The sequence below is a fragment of the Chlorocebus sabaeus genome, chromosome 23 (genome assembly GCF_047675955.1).
Source record: "Chlorocebus sabaeus isolate Y175 chromosome 23, mChlSab1.0.hap1, whole genome shotgun sequence".
Lineage (NCBI taxonomy): Eukaryota > Metazoa > Chordata > Mammalia > Primates > Cercopithecidae > Chlorocebus > Chlorocebus sabaeus.
Window position 1 is genome coordinate 50,294,932 of NC_132926.1, and position 23,764 is coordinate 50,318,695.

Below are 23,764 nucleotides of genomic sequence, written 5' to 3' on the forward strand. Positions count from 1 at the left end.
CACTGTTGGTGGGATTGTAAACTAGTTCAACCATTATGGAAAACAGTATGGCGATTCCTCAAGGATCTAGAACTAGAAGTACCATATGACCCAGCCATCCCATTACTGGGTATATACCTAAAGGATTATAAATCACGCTGCTGTAAAGACACATGCACACGTATGTTTATTGCGGCACTATTCACAATAGCAAAGACTTGGAATCAACCCAGATGTCCATCAGTGACAGACTGGATTAAGAAAATGTGGCACATATACACCGTGGAATGCTATGCAGCCATAAAAAAGGATGAGTTTGTGTCCTGTGTAGGGACATGGATGCAGCTGGAAACCATCCTTCTCAGCAAACTATCGCAAGAACAGAAAACCAAACACCGCATGTTCTCACTCATAGGTGGGAACTGAACAATGAGATCACTTGGACTCGGGAAGGGGAACATCACACACCTGGGCCTATCAGGGAGAGGTCAGAGGGATTGCACTGGGAGTTATACCTGATGTAAATGACGAGTTGATGGGTGCTGACGAGTTGATGGGTGCAGCACACCAACATGGCACAAGTATACATATTTAACAAACCTGCATGTTATGCACATGTACCCTAGAACTTAAAGTATAATAATAATAATAATAATAATATAATAATAATAATAATAATAATAATAATAAAATCTTTACTCCATCTTGAATTAGTTTTTTTATGTGGTTAAAAATTAAGGATCCAGATAAGGCTAGCCAGTTATCCCAGCACCTTTTATTTAATAGGGATTAACACCCTTTTTTGTTAAGCATCATTCCCCCTCCATGAAATTTTAACACCATGGATATGCTGTGTATTTGCCTATGTAGTGTGACTTTTTTGAGGGCTGCATCTCACTTAATATCTATGTATTTTTCTCTTCCCTTCCCCACCAAGAACCAGTTTGCCCTCTTGGACGTGATCTTGCTTTAATTGAGAATGCATGGCTTAGTCCTATTTTAGTTGTTAGTAATGTGTGTTACTGGAATTCACATGGTCTTCTGAGGTGCAGTGTCAGTGTGTAAAGGAGAGTGTCTATTCCAGCATGTTTATTTTCTATTAGCGTTCTTTGAAGGTGTCAGATAAAAAAACATGCAGAGCAGATAAGTTGACACAGTATAAATAAACATCTGAGTAAAGTCTTAAAATAGCTTGTGGTTCATCACCCAATCATTTTCTTACCAACGTTTAAATATGCTAAATACAATTGCTTAATAGTAATTACTAAGGAAAGTTTTTCTATAGCATATAAATTTGTGTGAATGGTGGTGGTATACTTAACACTGTTAGTGATTTGGCTTACATTTGTCTTCAGTTAAATTTTGATTAAAAAAAGAAGCAACGTGAAGTGGAAGGCAGTATCAGAAAAATTAGGTTCTGGTAAAATGAGAGATCATTCTAAACACTTGAGTGCTGAACATAAACAAATACCAGTGAAGATAGAGTAGGGCTACAGGTGAAAAGAAAGGGCACCAGCCAGCACTATCCAGAACAGCAACTTTAGGTAGATCAGTTTTGCTTCTCCTTCACTTCTTTCACTTGATGAAATGAATAAATTTAGAATGACTGTTACATTTAAACTTATTTGCCTATTAAAAGAGTCACTCTGTTGTGATTGTTTGTTGTTTAATATCATACTCTTCTAGTTTCAAGCAATTAATTTGTCAGGCACCTTTTTGGTAATAAGTTTATTTAGTTCATTTCATGTGTCTAGAGATTTCCATGTCACAACTTCTTTTTATTATAAGGTAAAGGGAACCCCCATTTTAGGGGGTTAGTAACCCCCATTTCAGGGACATACCCTGCAGAAGTACACATGTCTTCCCAGATGATTTTGACCAGCATTTTGTTTTCATTTTTTGTTTATGATCTAGACTAAAACAGCTTCACCAAGATTTCTGTTTAAATATAAAGCTATATTATTTTCATCTCTGCTTTAGACATTCCTATGCTATTCAGATATGACCCAAAATCAATAAGCCCTTCTATGAAGTGAGCTTTCATGTTTTACTCCATCCTTCCCTCCTCTATCTAATAATGCCTACGGTGCCTTTTCTTTGCATCATTTAGAACTCCTTTCTTGTGTCCCCACTTTCTTCCCAATTTGTCCACCTTTTTTTTTTTGGCCTTCAGAGGCCAGAGGCCATAATTCTTCCTTTTGCCTTTCCAGTAGGGAATGTTTATTTTGCCACACACTACCCAACTTTGGGCCTAGTAACTTGGCCCTGTCACTATTGCCTGGAGACTGTTCGTGTCCTCTCATGAAAACCTGTTCTTTATGAGGCCTATGACATTGTACCACACTTTGCCCTATTTTGTTATTGGCATCCATGGCTGACATGTACCAGATGGTTGCCCACTATTCATCAAGAACTTTGACACTTGGCTGATAGTCCTTCTTTCTAGATCACTTTGTGCTGTCATTTTGAGCAGCCCACACATCTAACATTCTGGCCTTCCAGTTCCTTCTCTTATTCTCTACCTTTTTATGTTCTTGGCTGTACCTTGAGCCTTGTTAGCTAACTGACTCTCCTCTGTTTCTGAGATCTTCCCATTCTGACCACAACTTCATATCCTTTGATCTCTCATATCCATATTCAGACTTGTGCTTTAACTTCATTGAGACCACTGTATGTGATTTTTATTATTATTATTATACTTTTAAGTTCTAGGGTACATGTGCACAAGGTGCAGGTTTGTTACATATGTATACATGTGCCATGTTGGTGTGTTGCACCTGTTAACTCGTCATTTACATTAGGTATGTCTCCTAATGCTATCTCCCCACTCCCCGCACCCCACAACAGGCCCCGGTGTGTGATGTTCCCCTTCCTGTGTCAAGTGTTCTCATTGTTCAGTTCCCACCTATGAGTGAGAACATGCAGTGTTTGGTTTTTTGTCCTCATGATAGTTTGCTGAGAATGATGGTTTCCAGCTTCATCCATGTCCCTACAAAGGACATGAATTCATCCTTTGCTGCATAGTATTCCTTGGTGTATATGTGCCACGTTTTCTTAATCCAGTCTATCATTGATGGACATTTGGGTTGGTTCCAAGTCTTTGCTATTGTGAATAGTGTCACAATAAACGTACGTGTGCATGTGTCTTTATAACAGCATGATTTATACTTCTTTGGAGTATATGGTAATGGGATGGCTGGGTCAAATGGTATTTGTAGTTTTAGATCCTTGAGGAATCGCCACACTGTCTTCCACAGTGGTTGAACTAGTTTACAGTCCCACCAACAGTGTAAAAGTGTTCCCATGTCTCCACATTATACTTCCTTTTCTCCTATCAGCTCCATTCTGGCCACATTTCCTCAGCTAGTCAGTGATGACTTTTCTTTAACCGCCTTGCTCCTTTTCGTTGTGGCTGCTCAGAAAATCTCTTGTTAAATCCATTGTCTACTTTTGGCCCTTTCACACCTGGAATCTTCTGTGGTGGTACAGAAAATTAGTCCTATCACAGATTTAAGGCTTCCAACTCAGCTGGGCCCTCAAACATGGTTTGATAGTCCTTTTGCTTTTCTTAGGCTACCACATTTCCCTATTTTCTTTGATGACTATGTTGGACTTTTATATCTCAAATCCTATACCCCAATTCAGGCCACCCACCTCACATATGTTTGTAAATATGCTTGACCCCTGCTTTTTAGAAAAAAACAAATGATCAGATATAAATGCTCGATTTCATCTCTCCAGTTTGCATACTTACCTGCAGTAATTTTCACCTATGGGTCCTTTTCCCTACCTCATTAAGTGTATTCTGCTGTTCATTAGGGTACACTTGCCCAGGATGCTGTGTCTTAACTTCTGTGGGCTCTTAATCCAAAAATTATCTCTGATTACCTTTAAATTCTTTTTCTGATTCCTTCCCCTCAACTTGGAAATATTAGAAAGGAAATATATGCCTTTTTTCCTCTATATATACACCTGTGTATTTCATACACATATACCTTTTTCCTTTTTTTAAAGAAGGGCTCTTGTAGCCTCACTTCTTTACCTGACTGAGTGACCATGCATCTTGGTGATTCAAGATAATTTCAGTTTATTTATATCTGTTTAGGATCCCTTTTTAGTTTTAAAACTACAGTTTAGATGGTGGGTTATATGGTCACACTATTCCTCGCTGTTCCTTTTTTACATGGAATATTATATATTACCTTTCTCAGCTCTTTCTCTTCAATTGATAGTTATATGGTTATTCCTTCCCCTCTGCCTCCACTGAAACTGTTCCAGCAAGAGTACCAAAGACACCAAATTGCTAACTTCCATGAACACTTTTACTCTTCATAAATTTTGGTTTTTCTGCAACATTTGCATTGTACGTGATTCCTTTCTTTTCATCTTCCTTACCCTTTTTTTTTTTTTTTTGAGACAGTCTCTCTGTCGCCCAGCTGGAGTAGAGTGGTGCAGTCTCGGCTCACTGCAACCTCTGCCTCCCAGGTTCAAGCGATTCTCCTGCTTCAGCCTCCCGAGTAGCTAGGACTACAGACATGTGCCACTATGCCCGACTAATTTTTGTATTTTTAGTAGAGATGAGGGTTCACTATGTTGACCAGGCTGGTCTCGAACTCCTGACCTCAGGTGATCCATCCGCCTCGGCCTCCCAAAGTGCTGGGATTACAGACATGAGCCACCATGCCTGGCCTATCTTCCTTAACTTTTGTAACTTTGCTTTACCATGAGTTTTCTTTTCCTCTCTAGTAGTCTGTCTTTACTAATCTTCCCTGGCTTCTCTGCTTTTCTTCTCTCTGTTCTTAAAATAGTGATGTATCCTAAAATTCTAGTTTGTTAGTTCTTCACATTCTTTTCTATTTTCAATTAATATGTTCTCCCTGAAGGTTTCACTACCAATTGTGTGTCAGTAAATCCTGTGTCTGAAACTCTATTCCCGGCCATTCTCCTGAGCTCCAGACCATTTTTCTTTTTCTTTTTCTTTTGGAGATAAAGTCTTGCTCTGTCACTTGGGCTTGAGTGCAGTGGTGCGATCTTGGCTCACTATGACCTCTGCCTCCCAGGTTCAAATGGTTCTCCTGCCCCAGCCTCCCAAGTAGCCAGAATTACAGGTGCCCACCATCATGCCTGGCTAATTTTTGTATTTTTAGTAGAGATGGGGTTTTGCCATGTTGGCCAGGCTGGTCTCACACTCCTGATCTCAGGAGATGCACCCACCCTGGCCTCCCAAAGTGCTGGGATTACAGGCGTGAGCCACTGTGCCCGGCCACCAGACCGTTTTTCATCAATCTGTTGCACATCTTTTCTTCAGCTGTCTCACAGCCCCCTTGAACTCAATCTGGCAACACCCTTATCCCAACTTACTCCCCCTCCCAAGATATTCTTTATCTTGGTTAATGGTATCTCGTGTCATCAAATCTGAAACCTGAGAGTCAGCCATTTTCATCCTTTATTCCCCATATACTCTTCGAGTTCCTATCTCTGCCTTCTAAATAAGATCTAGCTCTATCACTTTCTATTTTCAGTGCTATTCCTTAGTTCAGAGTATAACATTGTTTTCTCCAGGATGCTCTCTGTCTTATCAGTTCTTCAAGTTTCTGTCTGATTTTCTAAAATGCACGAGTGATCTTGTCAGCTATTGTTTAAAACTTTTGTTTACTCATTGCCTGGATGAAGAAGTCCGTATGTGTGTGTTGAACTGGTTATGTCTGTTCATCTGATGCTCCAGCCCGCCCTTTTAGCTGTGCCTGTTACTTCAGTGCACACTCCTGAGCTAGGGTCACTAAGAATTACAGCAGATGCTATTTTCTTCTTCCAGAGAAGAGAATGCCCTTCTCCCCCGCCCATCACTTGAAGTTGAAACTTGCAGTATCACTTCCTACTCAAGAGGCCAAGGCCATACAGAATGATTTAGATAATGGACTGAAAGACTGCCTGGAATCTAAACCCAGCTTTGATACATTTACTAGCTAGCTGTGTTATTTTGGGTAGGTTGTTTAATCTCTCTATGCCTTAAATTTTCTTAACTGTAAAGTAGGGGTAATTGTAGTACCGGCCACATAGAGTTGTTGTAAAGATCAAATGAATTACTGTTGTGAAAATTAAATGAATTAAAAGATGTAATGCACCTAGAACAGTAGTAGCTGGCATACAATAGATGTGGTGTGTTAGTTACTATTTATTATTTATTGTATATAATTTACGGTTTTTCTTCAGTAAACTCTTACCTGACCTGCCTATGCACATCTCTTATCTAGATTGTAAGTTTGCCTCAGTCATGTCATGTATCACATTGATAAAATCATTTGTCTATCTTTTCTATTAGACTGAGCGTTTCATGGTATGGCCATCTTTTTCTTTTCATGCTGAATGAACGCTTTTAAGTCAGTGAATGAATACATAAAGAATGTGACAAGAGAAATATTCCCAGTATCTGGCATTATGCTGTGAGTGTGGTAAATGTTTAATATGTCTGTTTTAGGCTGGACGCGGTGGCTCATGCCTGTAATCCCACCACTTTGGGAGGCCAAGGCAGGCACATCATGAGGTCAAGAGATCGAGACCATCCTGGCCAACATGGTGAAGCCCTGTCTCTACTAAAAATACAAAAATTAGCTGGACATGGTGGCGCACACCTGTAGTCCCAGCTACTCGGGAGGCTGAGGCAGGAGAATTGCTTGAACCTGGGAGGTGGAGGTTGCAGTGAGCCGAGATTGCACCACTGCACTCCAGCCTGGCGACAGAGTGAGACTCTCAAAAAAAAAAAAAAAAAAAAATCTCCGTTTTAATGAGATGTCTATAATGTAATGTAACTTGATTAATATAGTTTTACTTTTTTAAGTAGTCTTTCTCTTTTAAAAATTGAGCTATAATTTACATGTAATAAAATGCACATATTTTAAATGTATAATTTATTTTGAAAAATATATGCATCTAACCACAATGGCAATAAAGATAAAGAACATTTTGATCACTCTGGAAAGTTCCTTAATATACATTTCTGCTCCATTCCCCTGACTCCCTACCCCTGATCATTGCTTTGATTTCTATCATTGTCCATTAGTTTTACCTCTTCTACATATGAATAGAATTAACAGTATGTGCCCCGTTGTGTCTGGATTCTTTCACTCAGCAGTAGTTTTTGAGTTCATCTTTGTTACCGTGTGATCAGTAATTCATTCCTTGGTATTTCTGAGTAGTATTTCAGTGTAGAAATATATCACAGTTTGTTTATCCATTCTCTGTGGCGTTTGGGGTTAAATAAAACTGCGGTGAACGTTTCTGTGAAAGTATTTGTGAACATTTATTTTCATTTTTATTGGATAAATTCGTGTGAGAGGAACTGCTGAATCATAGCTGCCAAGAAATACTCTAAAAATGGTTGTACACTTTTACACTCCTACTAACAATGTATGGGAGTTCCAAGAGCTTCGTATTATTGCCAACCACTGGTGTTATTAGTTGTGTCAGTTTTAGCCATTCTGATGATTATGGCCATGTTTTTTTGTTTGTTTGTTTTTGTCTTTGTTTTGTTTTGAAACGATGCTTCGCTCTTGTTGCCCAGGCTGGAGTGCAATGATGCAATCGTGGCTCACCACAACCTCCACCTCCCGGGTTCAAGAGATTCTGCTGCCTCACCCTCCCAAGTAGCTTGGATTACAGGCATGCGCCACCACACCTGGCTAATTTTATATATTTTTTTAGTAGAGATGGGGTTTCTCCATGTTGGTCAGACTGGTCTCGAACTCCTGACCTCAGGTGACCTACCTGCCTTGGCCTCCCAAAGTGCCGGGATTACAGGTGTGAGCCACCGTGCCCGGCCATGACCATGTTTTAATTTGCATTTCTCTGATGATTAACACTGTTAATTATCATTTCCACATACTGATTATCCATTTTTATATATCCTTTTGTGAAATGCCCAAGTTGTACCTGTACCCTTTTAAAATTGGATTGTTTATTGCTTACTGCTTTGTGGGAGTTGTCTTAGCTATTTATAAGTGCTTTATCAGATATACGCATTGCAAATATTGTCTTCCAATCCCTGGGTTGGCCTTTTTTTTTTTTTTTTTAAGCTTTTTTTTTGATGTTCAGGTTTAAAATTTGTATAAAGTCCAACTTACCAATTTTTTATTTTATGCATAGTAGTTTTTGTATCTGGTTTAAGAAATCTTTGTCTAACCTAAGGTGGTACCATCACCTGTGTTTCTTTATAGAAGCTTTATAATTTTACCTTTTTCATAAAGTCCTATTTTAAATTAGCAAAGAATACAAATTCACAAATAAGTTTGGTAATAAAGCTTTTTTTATTATTGCTGAGATATACTTCACATTCTGTAAAATTTACTCTTCTGAAGTGCGTGATTCAGTGTTTTAGATTCGTTTGGTGGTTGTTGTTTTGTTGTTGTTTTTGTTTGTGGTACATTTACAAAGTTTTTTGGTGACCACCACCACTGTCTAATTCTAGAACATTTCATCTCCCCAGAAAGAAACCCCATACACATTGCAGTCATTATGGATTTTCCTATTCTGGACAAGTCATATAAATGGAATCATCATACGTAGCCTTTTTGTGTTTGGCTTTTTTTCCTTAATTTAATGTTTTCAAGGTTCATCCATGTAGTATGCATTCCTTTTATGGCCAGATAGTTCATTGTATTGACATACCACATTTTGTTTATTCATGAGTTGACGGACATGCCTTTTAACTTTTTAAAGAAAGCACGTTTGTTTTTTCTGTTTTTTTCCAGATTGTGGAATCCATTCACTCCTGAAATATTTAGTGCCTATGATATTACATTTACTTGGGGATATGTAGTTTTACTCATTTATGAAGCTTGGGACTGGAAATTCAAAGATGAATAAGATCTTCCCTCAGGGAGCTTTTTTTTCTAGTGGAAGAAACAGGCATGTGAACAGATAAATTACAGGACAATCTGATGAAGATACTATTAGATTTATAATCTAAGGTAAAGTGTAATCCCAAAAGTCAGTGACTAACTCTGCTTAGAGGAATGAATAAGAACTTTTTAGAGGAGGTGACATTTAGAGCTAGATCTTTAAGAATAAATAAGAGTTTGCCAGAGAGAGTGAGAATATTTCAGGTAGAAGACATGGCTTGTACAAAGGCATGGACTTGATATATCTTGGCACCTTTGAGAAGATCAGTATGATGATAATTATGGGTAACATGAAAGGAGTCCGGAAAAGCAGATCTGGGCCAGCCCATGAAGAGCTTTATATCTAAGCAAAGGAACTTGGATTTTATTCTTTGGGTGTTTGGGAGACCAAAGGAGTTTGGCTAAATGAGATGGCATCACTGCTTATATAAGGTCTATTAGAAGACCTCATATCTAACGAAGCCCAGCTTTTTATTTTTTCCAGAAAATTTTGTCCATATTAGGCACCTTTTAAAAAATGAATATACTGGCCAGGTGTGGTAGCTCGTGCTGCCTGTAATCCCAGCAGATTAGTTGAGGCCAATAGTTTGAGACCAGCCTGACCAACATGGCAAAACCTGTCTCTACTAAAAATATAAAAATTAACTGGGTGTGGTGGCACATACTTGTAATTTCAGCTAATTGGGAGGCTGGGGCAGAAGAATCTCTCAAGCTCAGGAGGCAGAAGTTGCAGTAAGCCGAGATCATGCTACTGCACCCAGCCTGGGAGACAGAACGAGACTCCGTGTCAAAAACAAAACAAAACAAAAAACAAAAAGAAAGAGTATACCTCCCCCCGACACAAACCATTCTCTCACTACCACCTTCTATCATAGTTTATTGACTTACCTGAAATTATCAAGTTAATTTATTTCTTTGCTTAACTACTGTTGTATCTTTCTTCCAGAGCAGGTTCTTTCTTGTCTTGCCCTAACCACTGCTTGACACATAGTAGTTACATATCTGTATTTAATGAATAAATGAACTATTCTACCTCTAGTATCTTAAACTCTAGGATCCTGCCCTGTGAATTATAGCCTCCTATTCCTTGTACTGTCTGTCTTGCACTCTCATTTGCGTTTTTTTCATCTCTTTGACCCTACTGCCTCCATTTTCTTCTGTTATCCTTGTTCCATCACTGTGTTCCCTAACTAGCTTACATCAATTCAGCTGTATTCTTGTCAGTCTTCTACTCCATTTCCATAGCCTTTCTTTTCTTTTGTTCCGTATACCTGTCAAAACCCTTACCTTGGTACGGTCTGATCCAAATTCAAGCCCATGAGGTCCTACTGGAGAAAATCACCTAACTGTAGTTTGCAGCCAGTACATCGTCCTAGGTCGTAGTCTTCAACATTATGTAGATGTACAGCGTTGCCTGGAAATCTTATGTTTTGTATTCAACATACACTCATGCACTAGTGAATGATGGGGCTCTGTTCTGAGGAATGCATTTTTAGCAATTTTGTTGTTGTGCAAACATCACAGAGTGTACTTACACACACCTAGATGGATGGTATAGTTGGCTATACACCTAGGCTGTATGGTAATAGCCTTTTGCTCTTAGGCTACAAACTCGTACAGCATATTGCTGTGCTGAACACTGTAAACAGTTGTAACAAAATGGTAAGTATTTGTGTATCTAAACATATCCAAACATAGAAAAGGTACAGCAAAAATATGGTATAAAAGATAAAAAGTCGGTCAGGCACAGTGGCTCACACCTGTAATCCCAGCACTTTTGGAGGTTGAGGCAGGCGGATCACCTGAGGTCAGGAGTTTGAGCCTGACCAACATGGTGGAACCACATGTCTACTAAAAATATAAAAATTAGCCAGGTGTGATGGCATGATGGCACATGCCTGTAAATCTGGCTACTGGGGAGGCTGAGGCAGGAGATTCACTTGAACCCAGGAAGCGGAAGTTGTAGTGAGCCGAAATTGCACCACTGCACTCCAGCCTGGGCGACAGACTGAGACTGCATCTCCAAAAAAAAAAAAGATAAAAAGTGGTACACCTGTTTAGGGCACTTAGCATGAATGGATCTTGTGAGACTGGAAGTTACTGGGTGAGTCAGTGAGTGAGTAGTCAGTGACTGTGAAAAACCTAGGACATTGTTGTACATTACTGTAGATTTTATAAATAAGCACTGTATACTTAGGCTACATTAAATTTATTAAAAAATGTTTTTCTTCAATAATAAAATTAACCTTAGCTTATTGTAACTTTTTTACTTATAAACTTCTTAATTTTAAAATCTTTTAAACTGTTGAACTGTTGTGTAGTAACACTTTGCTTAAGACACAAACACATTGTACAGCTGTACAAACATATTTTCTTTCTTTATGTTCTTACTCTATAAGCTTTTTTCAGTTAAAAATTTTTAAGCTTTTTGTTAAAAACTGAGACACAAACACACCATTAATCTAGGCCTACATAGAGTCAGGATTATCAGTATCACTATCTTCCATCTCCACATCTTGTCCCACTGTAAGGTCTTTAGAGGCAGTAACACACATGGAACTGTCAGCTCTTATGCTAATAATGCCCTTTTCTGGAATACCTCTTGGAGGATCTGCCTGGGGCTGTTTCACAGTTAATTTTTTTATAAGTAGGAGTACACTTTAAAATAATGACAAAAAGTGTAGTAAATTCATAAACCAGTAACATAGTCTTTTTTTTTTTCAGTCTGTTGCCCAGGCTGGAGTGCAGTGGCACAGTCTTGGCTCACTGCAACCTCTGCTTCCTGGGTTCAAGCGATTCTCCTGCCTCAGCCTCCCGAGTAGCTGGGACTACAGGTGCATGCCACCATGCCTGGCTAATTTTTTTTCTTTTTGTACTTTTAGTAGAGACGGGATTTCACCACGTTAGCCAGAATGGTCTCCATCTCCTGACTTTATAATCTGCCTGCCTCGGCCTCCCAAAGTGCTGGGGTTACAGGCGTGAGCCACTGCACCCAGCCAACGTAGTCTTTCGTTATCAAGTATTGTGTATTTACATAATTGTATCTGTAATACCTTCATATGACTGGCAGTGCAATAGGTTTGTTTACATGAGCATCACCACAAACATGTGAGTAATATTTTGTGCTACCATGTGATGACAGCTACAGTGTTACTAGGCAATGGGAGTTTTTGAACTGCATTATAATCTTATGAGACCACCATCATATATATAGTTTGTTGTTGACCAGAACGTATGACTGTATTTTATTTCCCAACAACCGCTATTATCTTTTTTACTCTCTACTATCCCCACGTCTTACCACTTTTCCCTTACTTCCGTTCACCTGCTTGACAAGGAAAATGGATCTCTTAGCTATGGATTCCCTCCACACCTTACCTTCATATCTACAAATCTTTGTGCACCCATGTACGTCTTTATCTCCCTTCTTTCCAAACTAGTGTGAGAGTTTTCTTTGAGCTAATCCTTTCACTTGTGCTCTATATCCTGTTCTCTACTTCCTCAGAGGCGTTGTGTTTCTCCTTGACCTCAGATTCTGTCATCAACATATGTGTAAACCTGTTCATGCCATGGTATTTCTTTTTCTTTTCTAAAATATTCTTTTTCATTGGTTTCCATGAGACCCCTTTCCCTATTTTTATCCTTTGTCAGTCTGTTCCTTTACAGTTTCCTTTGCATAGTGTGAAAGCACAATTTAGTAGAAACAGTTGAGTGTGATGCAAGTCATTGTGGTTTAAGGAGGAGTCTCTGCTTTAGTCTGGATGTCTAGGTAGGTCTTTATCATTTACTACCATACAGACGTTTGCTGATTAGACAGAAGAAAACTAAAATTATATTTTCTGTCAAGAATTTGGGATGAAGATGTTTTATGTTGCCAGTTATACATAGTTTCACATACGTTGACAGGGTTAAGGCTCTCTTAAGGAAGTGAAGAATTGTGCCTGGTGGACAACCCACACAATGGCCGAAAATATTCACAAACTGTACCTCTGACAAAAGTCTAATATACACAATCTATAAGGAATTTAAACAATTTAACAAGCAAAAACAACCCCTATAAAAAGTGAGCAAAGCTATGAACAGACACTTCTCAAAAGAAGACATCCAAGCTGCCAAAAAACATGAAAAAATGCTCATCATCACTAATCATCAGAGAAAGACAAATCAAAACCACAATGAGATACCATCTCACACCAGTCAGATTGGCTGTTATTAAAAAGTCAAAAAATAACAGGTGCTGGTGAGGCTGTGGGGCAAAGGGAATGCTTATACACCATTGATGGGAATGTAAAGTAGTTTAGCCACTGTGGAAAGCAGTTTGAAGATTTGTCAAGCAACTTTGAAAGAGAACTACCATTTGACTCCGCAATCTCATTACTGAGTATCCAAAAGAAAACAAATTTACCAAAAAGACACATGCACTTGTACGTTCATTGCAGCATTGTTCACAATAGCAAAGGCATGGAATCAACCTAGGGTCCCATCAGTGGTGTATTGGATAAAGAAAATGTGGTACATATGTACTATGGAATACTATGCACAATTGCTTCAAAGAGAATAAAATACCTAGGAATCTAACTTACAAGGGATGTGAAGGACCTCTTCAAGGAGAACTACAAACCACTGCTCAATGAAATAAAAGAGGACACACACAAATGGAAGAACGTTCCATGCTCATGGATAGGAAGAATCAATGTCGTGAGAATGGCCATACTGCCCAAGGTAATTAATAGATTCAGTGCCATCCCCATTAAGCTACCAATGACTTTCTTCACAGAATTGGAAAAAACTAAAGTTCATATGGAACCAAAAAAGAGCCCCGATTGCCAAGACAATCCTAAGCCAAAAGAACAAAGCTGGAGGCATCACGCTACCTGACTTCAAACTGTACTACAAGGCTACCTTAACCAAAACAGCATGGTACTGGTACCAAAACAGAGATATAGACCAATGGAACAGAACAGAGCCCTCAGAAATAATACCACACATCTGCAACCATCTGATCTTTGACACATCCGACAAAAACAAGAAATGGGGAAAGGATTTCCTATTTAATAAATGGTGCTGGGAAAACTGTCTACCCTTAAGTGCAAAGCTGAAACTGGATCACTTCCTTACACCTTATACAAAAAGTAATTCAAGATGGATTAGAGACTTAAATGTTAGACCAAATACCATAAAAACCCTAGAAGAAAAGCTAGGCAATACCATTCAGGACATAGGCATGGGCAAGGACTTCATGTCTAAAACACCATAAGAAATGGCAACAAAAGCCACAATTGACAGATGGGATCTAATTAAACTAAAGAGCTTCTGCACAGCAAAAGAAACTACCATCAGAGTGAACAGGCAGCCTACAGAATGGGAGAAATTTTTGCAATCTGCTCATCTGACAAAGGGCTAGTATCCAGAACTACAAAGAACTCAAACAAATTTACAAGAAAAAACGAACCCCATCAAAATTGGGCAAAGGATATGAACAGACGCTTCTCAAAAGAAGACATTTATGCAGTCAACAGACACATGAAAAAATGCTCATCATCACTCACCATCAGAGAAATGCAAATCAAAACCACAATGAGATACCATCTCACAGGAGTTAGAATGGCGATCATTAAAAAGTCAGGAAACAACAGGTGCTGGAGAGAATGTGGAGAAATAGGAACACTTTTACACTGTTGGTGGGATTGTAAACTAGTTCAACCATTGTGGAAGACTGTGGCAATTCCTCAAGGATCTAGAACTAGAAATACCATTTGACCCAGCGATCCCATTACTGGGTGTATACCCAAAGGAGTATAAATCATGCTGCTATAAAGACACATGCACACGTATGTTTATTGCGGCACTATTCACAATAGCAAAGACTTGGAACCAACCCAAATGTCCATCAATGATAGACTGGATTAAGAAAATATGGCACATATACACCATGGAATACTATGCAGCCATAAATAAGGATGAGTTCATGTCCTTTGTAGGGACGTGGATGAAGCTGGAAACCATCATTCTCAGCAAACTATCACAAGGACAGAAAACCAAACACCGCGTGTTGTCACTCATAGGTGGGAATTGAACAACGAGAGCACTTGGACTCAGGAAGGGGAACATCACACACCAGGACCTGTTGTGGGGTGGGGGGAGGGGAGAGGGATAGCATTAGGAGATATACCTAATGTAAATGACGAGTTAATGGATGCAGCACACCAACATGGCACATGTATACATATGTAACAAACCTGCACGTTGTGCTCATGTACCCTAGACCATAAAGTATAAAAAAAATTAAATATAACAGACAAAAAACTGATTCATATTTTAGTTCCCCTGTTAAAAAGGTAAACCCTAAAGGAGCAGTTTCACTCATACAGAGACCCTTGTGAAATTTTACTATTTACTGTCCTAACTTATTGTTTGTTCCAAGTTAATTAGATAACTGGTCTAACTAGTCTATATCTTAATCAGTAAATGTCTGTATTCATTTTCAAGGCTTATATCTAGTTAGCATAATCATTTTCTTATTTTACAAAATGCCTTAGAACATAAAATCAGGTATTTTTCTCAAAAATTGACTAAATGATATTTTGTTCCTTCGTTATTCATCTGAATAGTTATAAATGCAAGAGAATATAGTGACCCATTTCATTGTCTTAAACTTTTTTCGTATTTTGTGGTTTTACTCTTTCTTCCTACTACAATAATTGACTAATATTTTATTAAGTAAATTGACTCAACAATTGACTAAAAAAAAAAAAATGTGGCACATATGTACTATGGAATGCTACACAGCCATAAAAAAGAATGAAATCCTGTCCTTTGCAGCAACACGGAGGCAGCTGGAGGCCGTTATCCTGAGTCAATTAATGCAGGAACAGAAAATGAAATAGCACATGTTCTCAATTATAAGTGGGAGCTAAATATTGGATACTCGTGGACATGAGAATGGTAACAATAGATACTGAGGACTAGTAGAGCAAGGCAGGAGGGAGAAGGGCAAGAGTTGAAAAACGTAATGGTTGGGTTCTGTGCTCACTCTCTGGGTGACAGCATCAATTGTACCCCAAACCTCAGCATCATGAGATATATGGATGTGTAACTCCTGAGTATGAAAGTTGAAATTATGAAAAATGAATATCCTGTTGTAACTAATAAGAAACAGCTCCTGGCATGTCAGTTCTCCCATTTCTTAGCAGCTGTCCTGTGATTTGTATTGTGTTTAGTTCACCGAATATTTGTCATTTGGTTTGTTTTCTCTTTCCCTTCTTCCCTACCTCATCCACCCCATTAATCTTTTAAATTGTGGAATGTAATGGATATATAAAAGTACATAAAACAAATGTGATGTACTGTTTAAATACATACTGTAAAGATCCATGTCAGCACTATCTGGTCAAAACAGAATGTTGTCATTGCCCCAGTTCACCTGTTATGTCCCTTTTCTGGTTACACTTTTCCCTCCACCTTACTCCTGGAAGTAATTACTCTCCAAACTCTGGAGGTCGTTACTTACTTTGTTTTCTTTATATTTTAAAAACTAAGTATGCACCCCTAGACAAACATTGCCCGTTTTTAACCTCTATATATATAAGTGGAAAAATACAGTAGCTATCTGTGTGTGTGTGTGAGTCGTTGTCTGACTTCTTTTGCTTGTGGTCTATCCATTTTTGCCTATAGCTGAAATTCATTCATTGTGATAAATTTTTCTGGAGTGGAATTGCTGGTATCAACTTCATTTTTATTGGGATTCGTTTGTGTGTATATATGTATACACACACGTATATAATAAAGTATACACACACGCAGATATATATACACACACAAAAATATTTTTATATATATATAGACATTTTCAAAAACTTTTCTAAAGAGATTGTACCAATTTATTTATTTTTATTTTTATTTTTTGAGACAGGGTCTAATTCTGTCACCCAGGGTGGAGTACAGTGGCATGATCACAGCTTGCTGTAGCCCCGACCTTCCAGGCTCAAGAGATCCTCCCACTGCAGCCTCTTAAGTAGCTAGGACTACAGATGCATGCTGCCATGCCCGGCTAATTTTTTTAACTTTTTGTAGAGATGGGGTCTCACTATGTTGTCCAGGTTAGTCTTGAACTCCTGGACTCAAGTGATCCTCCTACCTTGGACTCCCAAAGTCCTGGGATTATAGGTGTGAGCCACTGCACCCAGGAATTATGCCAGTTTTATTCATACCAACAGCATATGAGAATTCTCACTATACTTGATTGCTCTCCACTTTTTTTTTGGTTTGTTTTTTGTCTTGTGAGTCCTTTGCTATTATTTAAACGAAAGCCATTTCATTTTTCACATTTCCATATTGGAGAAATAGTAACAAAACTACTTAAAAATATGGGTTAACCTTATTATGTCATCTTGGTCCATCACATGAAATCAGTACTTATTTTCATTATGTTAAATATACTTATGTATATTTATTAAGTTAGTGCTTTTAAAACTGATATGGGATAACTATATATATACTAAGTGATAGTTACTACTATTATTTTTAAATAAAAATAATTTTGTTTTGCCTTTATTTTTACTTTAAAGTTTTCAGCCATGAACTGGTGATATTTTATATAAAGATCTATATATTATTTAACAATAAGATAATTTTGGGCTTTTATTATATAGGTTTATTTCTAAGAATGTATATGGAATATTTATTAATGTAACTCTAATGGATCTTTACTTTTCTTTCAAGTTGGCCTTTACCAGAGTTTGATCCAAGCCAGATTCGACTGATTGTATATCAAGACTGTGAAAGACGAGGGAGAAATGTTTTGTTTGACTCCAGTGTTAAGAGAAAAAATGAGGACATATCCGTATCGGTGAGCATTGTTATTGATTTGGTTGACTTTTAATGTTGAATATTTTGATAATTCCAGTATTATCAAACTGGATAATTGGGACTGAGGCAGAAGAAAATAACTGGATGTTGGGGCTGAGGGAGAAGGAAATGTTTGGTGAATCTAACATCTTGGTTTGAATAGCTGAGGAGTGGTTTGATGCTTAAGAGTCACAGAATTGGAGATGGTCAAGCAGACAGTTGAAATCCAAGGCTAACTACAAATGCGATAAGCATGTCTTATTTGTATTTAGATTGCTAACAACAGCTCAGCAGAACTTGGCTGAGGCTGATCTTTTTTTTTAATTATCTCGATTATTTTTGATTACTTTTTTGGCAAGCATTTATTGAAGTTTTTTTTTTTTTTTTTTTTTTTGTATTTGATAGTATCCTATTGAATTTCAACATATGACCTCTCCTTTACTCTTAATTTTGATTAATGCTATTCATTGTGTGTTTGTGCAGCTTTTTCTTTTTTATGTTAAACAGCCCTGTAAGAATTGACTCATGCTGTTTTTTGAACTCTCCTTGCATACCTTTTCTGGGATGATGCTTCATTAGTCTCATTAATTTGTCTCCTGCTGATGTATTCCTTCTTCCCTCTCAGCTTTTCTCTTTGCTTGGAAACATTCACAAAGCCTCTTTACCCAACACTAACAAAATATTTTTTACTTTTTCCTTCAGGGTTGTGTTTGTCTAGTTCAGGCTACTATAACAAAGTACTGTAGACTGGGTGCCTTAAACAAGAAACTTTTGTTTCTCCTAGCGTATTTGGGTTTTTTATGAGGCCTCTCTTCTGGGTTGCAGACTGCTGACTTCTCACTCTACCCTTACATGGTGGAAAGAAGGCAAGAGAACTCTTCACAGTCCTTTTTATAAGGGCACCAACCCCATTCATGAGGACTTCATTCTTATGACCTAATCACCTCCTAAAGTTCCCACCTCCCTAATATCATATGTTGGGTTAGGACGCCATATGAATTTTGAGGAGACACAATCATTCAGTGCATAACAGTGTCCTCTCTCTTTTCCCATCCCTGGCCTCTTTGTCCCTCTCAGTCATCTTTCTTGGTGTCTGTTAGTGTCTCTCATTTTCCCTTTGTCTCTCTATCACTCAGGATCTCTAGAGTGTCTCTTCTCAGTCTCTCTATCTGTTGGTCTCTCCTTGGTCTTCTCTGTCTCTTGGTGTCTCAGTAGTAATATATTGACTCTCTTCTCAAACTATCCAGTTACTACTCAACTTTCTGAAATTTGCCTATAAGTCTACTCTTCTTTTTATTATCAAAGTTTTCTAGAAATTTATCAGTGTCTAGAAATCAAACATTGTTGACTACTTCTGGTCTCATTTATTTTATTATGCCTTTATTCTGTATACTATCTCCCTTAGTTGAAAATTTATCCTCCTTCAGGGTTTATTTTATGGCAACTTTATGAATCCTTTCTGATTTTCTCTAGGTAAATTTATTTTCTCCTCCATCAGAATTCTTCTAGTTCGTTACTCACATTCATAGCCTTCTATATAATAGCTGTATTTGTATGTGTATTTGTTACTAGACTGGGAAAAAAAAATCTTAAAATAAAAAATTGTCCTGTTACTCACCTTTATTTCCTACACTGCACACTGCCTTACATGTGGTAAGTACTTAGGACATATTTTGATCAGTTGTAATTACTGTTAGGAAGTTTATTTTCAAAATCCTGTAAATACTTCCTGAAGATTTTATGTCTTCCTTTTGAACACTACTGTACATATTGAAATACTCATTGTTTGTCCTGGGTTCTATATATGGAAAGAAGGACATTGTGGTGTAAAATTTTTTAAACTTTCTACATTATAATTTGGGTTCATACATAATAATGACGTTATGTTTAAGCATTAGCAGTTTGCTGGATGAAAGTAAATTATTCAGCTTTGCTGTATTTGTACGATATTCTATTTTGCTATGGTAAATGTTGAAGTTACTTCTCATGTTCTTCTTTCTTAGTTTTAAAAAACTTTCCTTAGTTTGAAACAATTTACAAGAGAGAATAAGGACTACAAATACTATTTTGACCATTCAGTATACCAAAGCTTTTTATTTTTTTGAGACAGGGTTTTTTTGTTGTTGTTGTTGTTTGTTTTCTTGAGACAGGGTCTTGCTCTCTTGCCCAGGCTGGAGTGCAGTGGTAGTCTCAGCTCACTGCAACCTCTGCCTCCCAGGCTCAAGCAATTCTCATGCCTCAGCCTTGCGAGTAGCTGAGATTACAGGTGTGCACACCACGCCTGGGTAATTTTTATATTTTTAGTAGAAATGGGGTTTCGCCATGTTGGCCAGACTGGTCTCGAACTTCTAGGCTCAAGCTCTCCGCCTGCTTTGGCCTCATAAAGTGCTGGGATTACCAGCGTGAGCCACCTTGCCCGGCCTATTTACCAAAACTTTTATTGAAAACATTCTTTTTAAAAAAATGAGAACATGATGTCACCATGAGTTATAAACAGAAAGTCAAGCTTTAGAATGTGAAGCTTACAAAATTGTTTTACTCTGTTCCCTTTATCAAAAAAGAAATTGAAACATTTTCTCATTTGGAAACAGCATCCATCTGTCCTGCTATGTTGCCCAGCCTGGACTTGAATTCCTGGGATCAAACAGTCCTCCCTCTTCAGGCTGCTTGGGACAGTTTGTTATCAGCCTGAATCTGAATTTTAAGATTATTTTTGAAAAAATGTCATTCGAAAGTTGCCAGGTAGGAGTAGAAGATAGTAGTATTTGGGCACACCCAATATGTTTGAGTGTATTTAGTTAAATCAAAATCCTATTGGTTGTTTACTTTGAAGCTATTTCAGCATTAAAAAATAGTCATTGTAAAAATACTTATTGAAGTCCTTTTAAATGTGTAAGACACATGGCAGTTTTCCTTGTAAAGATTATAGATTATCATAACTCACTTTTAGTACCTTTTATCTGGAGTGGGAGAGAAGACAGTATTTCACAGTGGAATATTGATCCATTTCTGCTTTTGGTTGAACCAAAGAATTGTCAATGAAGACTATAACAGCAGTTTATGAACATAAGCAGATCATTTTTGTATTTCCATGCAACACAGACATTGTGTATGTAGAGTATATTTAATGGGTTTTGGGAGAAAATTAGGAGGCTATGTATTTTATTTCATTTTAAATTTTATACAAAGTGAACTACATAAATGCTTTGATTATGTTTCAGAAACCAAAGTACTTTGCATGCTCAAATAGTGTCTTATGTAGGTTGAAATAAAATTGTTAATCAAGTGTATAGCTTTCTCAGAACTCGTTTTTTCAGATCTGTTATATTTTATGAAAAATGACTGTTGAACTATAAAACCCAATTAAAGTGAATATGTGTAGTGATCTTAAAGAAGTGTTACTGGAAAGGGGTCCGGATCCAGACCCCAAAAGAGAGTTCTTGGATCTTGAGCAAGAAATAATTCAGGGCAAGTCTGTAAAGTGAAAGCAAGTTTATGAAGAAAGTAAAGGAATAAAGAATGGCAACTCCATAGGCAGACCAGCCCTGAGGCCTGCTGATGGTGGATTTTTATGGTTGTTTCTTGATTGTGTGCTAAACAAGGGGTGAATTATTCGTGCCTCCCATTTTTTACACCATATAGGGTAATTTACTGACGTTTCCAGTGGCATTTGTTAACTGTCATGGCGCTGGTGGGAGTGTAGTAGTAAGGACGACCAGAGGTCACTCTTGTCGCCATCTTGGTTTTGGTGCATTTTAGCCAGCTTCTTTACTGCAGCCTTTTTCATCATCAAGGTCTTTATGACCTATATCTTGTGCCAACCTCCTATCTCCTCCTGTGACTTAGAATGCTTTAACCATCTGGGAATGCAGCCCAGTTGGTCTGAGCCTCATTTTACCCAACCCCTATTCAAGATGGAGTTGCTCTGGTTGAAACACTTCTGACAGAAGAACCTTCCCATGTTAGAAAAAAATATTGAGATCTGATTTCGATATGAACACTAACATAGCCAAATGGATCCATTGTGATTTTATCACGCTATTTTCCTTATCCTAGACATTGTTTTTATGTCAGCAACAGTGCAATACTATTTCATGAGTTCCCAGTGAGGTTATATGACCATTCACATGTATCAGCTTTCACCGATTGTAAACAAGGATAAAGTTGTACATCAGTAAATTCAGGCAACTTTGGAAAGGTGAATATAGATTTTAAGATATGGGAAACACTCTGAAGTATCATACAGTGCTAATTGAATAGTTGAGTCTTATTTATGATATCAAATTTGCACATAGTATTTGGTTAGATAATTGGATTTAAGTTAATATACAGAAATCAGTAAGCTCAATATATGCAAATAGCTTCCAGTTTGAACACATAAAAGTGAAACATTCATTTAAAATAGCTATTAAAATGACAAAGTTGCCTATGCATAAACTTAACAAAATCTACAAGTTTAGAACTTTAAAAGTCTTCTTAGGCTGGGCATGGTGCCTCACTCCTGTAATCCCAGCACTTTGGGAGGCCGAGGCAGGCGGATCACAAGGCAGGAGATTGAGACCATCCTGGCTAACACGGCGAAACCCTGTCTCTACTAAAAATACAAAAAATTAGCCGGGCGTGGTGACAGATGCCTCTAGTCCCAGCTACTCAGGAGGCTGAGGCAGGAGAATGGCGTGAAACTGGGAGGCGGAGCTTGTAGTGAGCCAAGATTGCGCCGCTGCACTCCAGCCTGGGCGACAGCGAGACTGCATCTCAAAAAAAAAAAAATTCTTCTTAAGGGACGTAAGAGCATACCTTCACAAATGGAAAGACAAAACATATTCTATGGCAGTAGTCAATGTTATAAAGTTGTCCAAAGTGCTTTGTAAAATAATGCTATCACAGAAACAGTGTTATCCTTATTTTTGTGTTTGGGGTGGGTGTAGTGTCTGGAACTAAATAGTGGATTCTAAAGTTCAGATGGAAAAAAATTAGCAATGATTGGTTGGAAAACTCTGAAAAAGAAGGGCAGTGAGGATGAGCCAGTCCTATCGCATTTGAAAATATACTTCACAGTCTCAGTATTTAAGACAGTGTGTTATTGACACATAAATAGGCAATAGACTAATGGAACAAAATGGAGGATCAGAAATACATCCAAATACATACAGGAATTTTGGTATATGATTAAGGCATCATCTTAAATGGTGTTGAGACAATTAGCCATGTGGAAGAAAGATTAATTTGGACTCACATTATTACTACTTACTATTATTATTATTTTAGAGATGGGGTCTTGCTGTTTTATCCAGGCTGGCCTCAAACTCTTGGGCTCAAGTATGAGTCACTGTGCCCAGCCTTAATTTGGATTCATATCTTACAGTGTACATCAGGATGAAACCAAGTATATCAAACATTTAAATATAAAAATATAGAACTATAACATTACAAAAGAAAAAATGAGGGAGTTCTTATATATCTGTGCAGTGGAAAAGGTATTCTAGGCTGGGTGCAGTGACTCACGCCTGTAAACCCAGCACTTTGGGAGGCCAAGATGGGTGAATCACTTGAGGCCAGGTGTTTGAGACCAGTCTGGCCAACATAGGAAGACCCTGTCTCTACAAAAAACATAAAAATTAGCTGGGTGTGGTGCTGAGTGTCTGTAGTCCCAGCTACTGGGAGACTGAGGCAGAAGAATTGCTTGAGTCCAGGAAGTGGAGGTTGCAATGAGTCAGGATCACACTACTGCACTCTAGCCTAAGTGACAAAGCAAGACCCTCTCCCCAGCCTGCTTAAAAAAAAAAAAAAAAAAAATGGCCAGATGCAGTGGCTCATGCCTGTAATGGCAGCACTTTGGGAGGCTGAAAGGCTGAATCACATGAGGTCAGGAGTTCAAGATCAGCTTGGCCAACATGGTGAAACCCTGTCTTTGCTTAAAAAAAGGACAATAATTAGCCGAGTGTGGTGGCACACACCTGTAGTTTCATCTACTAGGGAGGCTGAGACACAGTAATTGCTTGATCACAGGAGGCAGAAGCTACAGTGAGCCAAGATTGCAG

General features: G+C 38.1%; 1 protein-coding gene and 1 long non-coding RNA gene across 4 annotated transcripts in view; both read left to right on the top strand.

The window, feature by feature from the left end:
- FNIP1 (folliculin interacting protein 1) overlaps positions 1-23,764 on the top strand; it is a 165,688-nt gene that overhangs the window by 42,868 nt on the left and 99,056 nt on the right. For all 3 annotated transcript variants that reach the window (XM_008014333.3, XM_008014335.3, XM_008014334.3), the window contains exon 2: positions 17,598-17,724. In XM_008014333.3, coding sequence (XP_008012524.3) covers positions 17,598-17,724 — 127 coding nt within the window. The remainder of the gene's footprint in view (positions 1-17,597; positions 17,725-23,764) is intronic.
- Positions 152-9,693, top strand: LOC140709976 (uncharacterized). The gene is made up of 2 exons (XR_012090863.1): positions 152-5,963; positions 6,458-9,693. It is a non-coding gene; the product is annotated as an uncharacterized lncRNA (long non-coding RNA).